General features: G+C 35.4%; 2 protein-coding genes across 10 annotated transcripts in view; one reads left to right on the top strand and one right to left on the bottom strand.

Annotated features, from left to right (window-relative positions):
- LOC108757132 (alpha-1,6-mannosyl-glycoprotein 2-beta-N-acetylglucosaminyltransferase) overlaps positions 1-2,511 on the top strand; it is a 22,660-nt gene extending 20,149 nt beyond the window's left edge. For all 9 annotated transcript variants that reach the window (XM_018501525.1, XM_018501531.1, XM_018501530.1 and 6 more), the window contains 2 exons: positions 536-786; positions 1,065-2,511. In XM_018501525.1, the coding sequence (XP_018357027.1) occupies positions 536-786; positions 1,065-1,293 (480 nt within the window). In that variant the 3' untranslated portion in view covers positions 1,294-2,511. The remainder of the gene's footprint in view (positions 1-535; positions 787-1,064) is intronic.
- Positions 2,512-2,825: 314 nt separating this feature from the next.
- LOC108757094 (protein D2-like) overlaps positions 2,826-4,157 on the bottom strand; it is a 1,658-nt gene continuing 326 nt past the window's right edge. The window contains exons 2-5 of the mRNA XM_018501427.1: positions 4,033-4,142; positions 3,735-3,855; positions 3,078-3,291; positions 2,826-2,995 (exon numbers count right to left, since the gene is read on the bottom strand). Of these exons, the coding sequence (XP_018356929.1) occupies positions 2,857-2,995; positions 3,078-3,291; positions 3,735-3,855; positions 4,033-4,142 (584 nt within the window). The 3' untranslated portion in view covers positions 2,826-2,856. The remainder of the gene's footprint in view (positions 2,996-3,077; positions 3,292-3,734; positions 3,856-4,032; positions 4,143-4,157) is intronic.

Here is a 4,157-nt window from a genome sequence, read left to right as displayed (position 1 = left end):
AGAGCCGAGAAAACGTGCTTTTTATTCTGTAAAAAAAGAAAATATAGTTTTATATGAACTCCGTAAATCATATCAATTTAACATTCAATATTAGTATATTCTTACCATGCCAAATGCAGTAGGTGGAACGCCTATGTAGATGAATTTCCATTTCCTCCAGACTGTAGTGCATGTTCCGAGCATCTATTACCATTACATGCACGATACAAAGTCATAATACAATCGGTCCGGTTGTTACTGTGAGCGTACGAAGTACCTTCGTACGCACGACTGAAGTCATAAGTCGTGTCTTTGGTAAGAATAAATAGAGCAATTCTGGATCCTTATAGAGTCCCATAGTCTCATAGAATATGAGTCTCATAGAATACAGTAGGAGATATTTATGACTAAAATTCTGACTTTGTCTCAATTGTTCGCTTTAGTCGTAGTCACATAGTTCGAATTAGATTTCTCTCAGTAGATTTTATGTGAAAAAGATATTGCGAAAATTTTACATCAGTACTTGATAACAATGGTCCTTGTTCTGTTGAAACAGGCGGAAGTTACTCCGTGGATATCTAGCAAGCACAATATGGGCATGGCATTCAATCGTGTCACATGGAACAAGCTACGGAAATGCGCGGCACAGTTTTGTTCCTACGACGATTACAACTGGGATTGGAGTCTGCAGTATATCGCGCAAACATGCGTACCGTCTAGTCGGGGCGCCGGAATAGCGCCTCGCGCTGAATCCGGATTGATCACAATGACAATGAGAGCTCCGAGAGTCTTCCATATCGGAGAATGGCGAGTATCAATTCTTCGCTTATTTCCCATAAATGAGAATTGAGCTTTTACTTTGCGACATCCTTCGCATATCTCCTTTTTATTATTCGTGAGCGTTAATGCGATGTTAAGGGATGTTTTTCATTTGATGGCACAATTCGATACATGTCGTTCGATTTTTGTCATTCATTAAATGTCAAGAAAGATAGAATCAAGAATGATATTTGTGTTAATTTGTGTTCACTAAGTGGAAAGTACCCAGAATTATCACCCTTTTAATTGGATGTTTGCTTTTACAGTGGAGTGCATCATAAGAAGAATAACTGTGAATCGACGGCAGTGATAGCGAAGGTCCAAAACGTCTTGAATGCGGCGCGCAATCATCTGTTCCCTTCGCAATTAACGTTAACAATTGCCGGAACGGCGAAGAAGACGAAACTCCGTAAGGGCAATGGTGGATGGGGAGATGTTCGAGATCATCAGCTTTGCTGGAACATGACCATATCTCCAGATCTGGATTTGCCTTGAGAACTACAAACTTTGATGTTGATAATGATTGGTTCGAATACATAAATCGTGATATGAACTGCCAGTACTGAATAATCAGGTCTATAGCGGCAATTCTATCATGATAATCCAAAGGTATATTCGACGATACCGGAATGGTTAAGGATGTCCAGTAAGGATGATGCAAAGACTACAGGAAAAACTTCGTCGTTGTAACGAAGTCAGTTTCGAATTGCGCGAATGTATTATCGTCGCTGCCAGATACGATCGAAGGCGATTGTAAGACCGCTGTCACTGCCACGAACAGAATATTTCTTGCGAGTAGGAATATTTATAAACGTTTCTTCGAGACAAGACATAACACTGCACATGCAGATGAGAGAAAACATCTCAATAGTGAGCTCAAATTGGTGCTATTTTTAAAAAAAGTGCAATTCTTTTTTGGTATATTTAGTTTGCCGATCTGGTAAATTATGTATGCCCATTACACTTATGCGAAACAAGAAGACTTCATAAGCTTCATGCAGCTGTGAATCAGTGAAAGATATATTTCGCGAAAAAAAGATATTTGATTGAAGCGCGTTATTATAGTATAGACGAGAAGATTTATTTATATGAAATATTGCGCTGTCCACAAATATAGTGTGATAAAAACATTCGTAATAAGACATCGCGTTTCTTCAATTTTATTTTGAAGCAACGTGACGCGCACTCGCTTGAAAGATGAGTATTCTCGAGAACTATGAGAAAGAATGAGAGAGAAGTGTTGTGTTATATGTTCGATTAGATTGAAACATACATTATCGATATTCTAAAGGCCTACGAGACAGTGGAAATGGCAACATGTACGTATTTAATTTCCATGTCGCCGTATAAGCGATATATAAAGGAAAAAAGGCTGCACCCTATACTTCTGTAATTTCGTAATGGAAATAACTTTCTGCTTCCCAACTTATTGTTAGCTTCTGCTCTTTAAGATATTACGCCAGCGGCGTTTATCAGATTCGTAATTTCAATTACGAATTACGCTCATTATATTCTAGTCAACGTGTATAACATAACACTAAAACTGCAGGTATTTAATAATCGATTGTAGGAAATAAGTTCATAAGATTCAGGATTTCACATGTACTTACTAGTGATACGCCCTCAAAGGCGCATTAATGTCATGTAACGACCTCGGGGATACGAACGTAATGAATGTCTCATGTACCTTTTATATTTATAACAATAAAACAATGAAGATAAATAGAATTTCTTGAAAATGAAATTTCTTTATCTGCTGGTGAGAGAAATTCACTTATTTCTGCATAATTCATTGCTAATTATATTTTTGTAGAAATGCGTAAAAAATATTTATCAAAGGTTTCTTAAAAGTTAAATATCAATAATTAGCCGTTATAATTTTATTTACAATTTTTTGGTATTAAATAATACCACAAATTTACGACACTCTTTATGTAATATAATTTCATTAAATTTTATATATGTGAGTAGTGCAAGATTTAAAATTATTATAATATGAAATTTATATTTTTATTTATGAATTTGAAAATATTTAAAGATTAATTAAATATCGTTTAATTAAAGATTCAAACGCTTATGATAAGCAGGTACATTGTCATCGTATTCTGCCACCATAAAGTTACCAGCAATCGGGCCTTCCAAGTTATATTTTTCCGCAAACTTCTTTATGGAGAATCTCTTTCTTTGACTTCCATCCCTATAAGCACGGTAAAACGTGTTCATCATGAATCATTATCGAGCTATACGATATATGCTGCGTCGACAACACGTTCGCTCACCAAGTGCTCAGTCTTCTTTCATCGAAGGTAATAGCGCCCTGATTTTGTTTATAAATGAGAAATACATAGCGGTGTTTTCCAGTGTTTTTCGGCGGCGCAGGACCGACGTATTCCGCTAGGATTTCACCTTTAGCTATGTTCTCTTCCGGTATATTTCCCACGAGCCAGTGTCGGAACTCTCGGTTGTATCCTCCCCTCCTTGGTGCATCAGGATCTACAATAAGATACATCTGTTGTGAATATGTAAGAATTTTATAAAAAAAGAAATAATTATCGATAATTGTGAAATGATTGGAAATATACAAGTCGGAAGTATATTGACAGTTTTAATGATCTTTAAAAACGCGTATTGCAATAATTTTCAAACATTTGCATACTTTATATAAGTCTTAACTTAACAATTAACATGCCAGAGAATCCGCGCGCTATCAAGTAGTGGTGGTAGAGAAAACTGGTTTCCGAGATGTGAAAGTTGAACTCATCGAGAATAGCACATCTTTACGCGTATTTGTCTGTCTCGCGGTTTACGAAATTCTCGCAGCAAGAAAACAAAACGATCTCACTTGTTTTATTTTTTATTTTTCACTTTGGAATCTATCTAAAAATGTATATGTATCTAAATATTACAACTAATTTAGTCAAACTTTCCAGTCTCACCTGTCATGACAAGTGTATAGAGAACTCCTCCTTCATGTTTATAATGAATTTCTGGTATCTCATGAGCTTCAGTCGGCGTCAATTCAGTTCCAAAATCGACTACCTTCTTACCATATTTTACCTATGTAATACAAAATGACTTATACATAGTTACGGTACATATTCTGCTGTAAGATGTTTAGAAAAAGGTCTTCCTAATAAATATCATTTTTTTAAATGTAAATATAGGAAATACATTAACTTAATATCTTAGCTACACAATAAAAATGTTAGTGCAAATACTTTTGCAAATATATACCTCGATCTTTTCAATTGGTGCTTTGTCTATAATGTCGGGTTCAATTTTTGCCTTTTTAAATTCCGATTCTACATCGCCTAATGAAAAACTAATAGCACACAAAAGAATTCCTGAAAAAAAAAAAG

This window comes from Trachymyrmex septentrionalis, unplaced genomic scaffold (assembly GCF_001594115.1).
Source record: "Trachymyrmex septentrionalis isolate Tsep2-gDNA-1 unplaced genomic scaffold, Tsep1.0 scaffold132, whole genome shotgun sequence".
Lineage (NCBI taxonomy): Eukaryota > Metazoa > Arthropoda > Insecta > Hymenoptera > Formicidae > Trachymyrmex > Trachymyrmex septentrionalis.
This window is presented reverse-complemented; position numbering and strand designations above follow the sequence as displayed.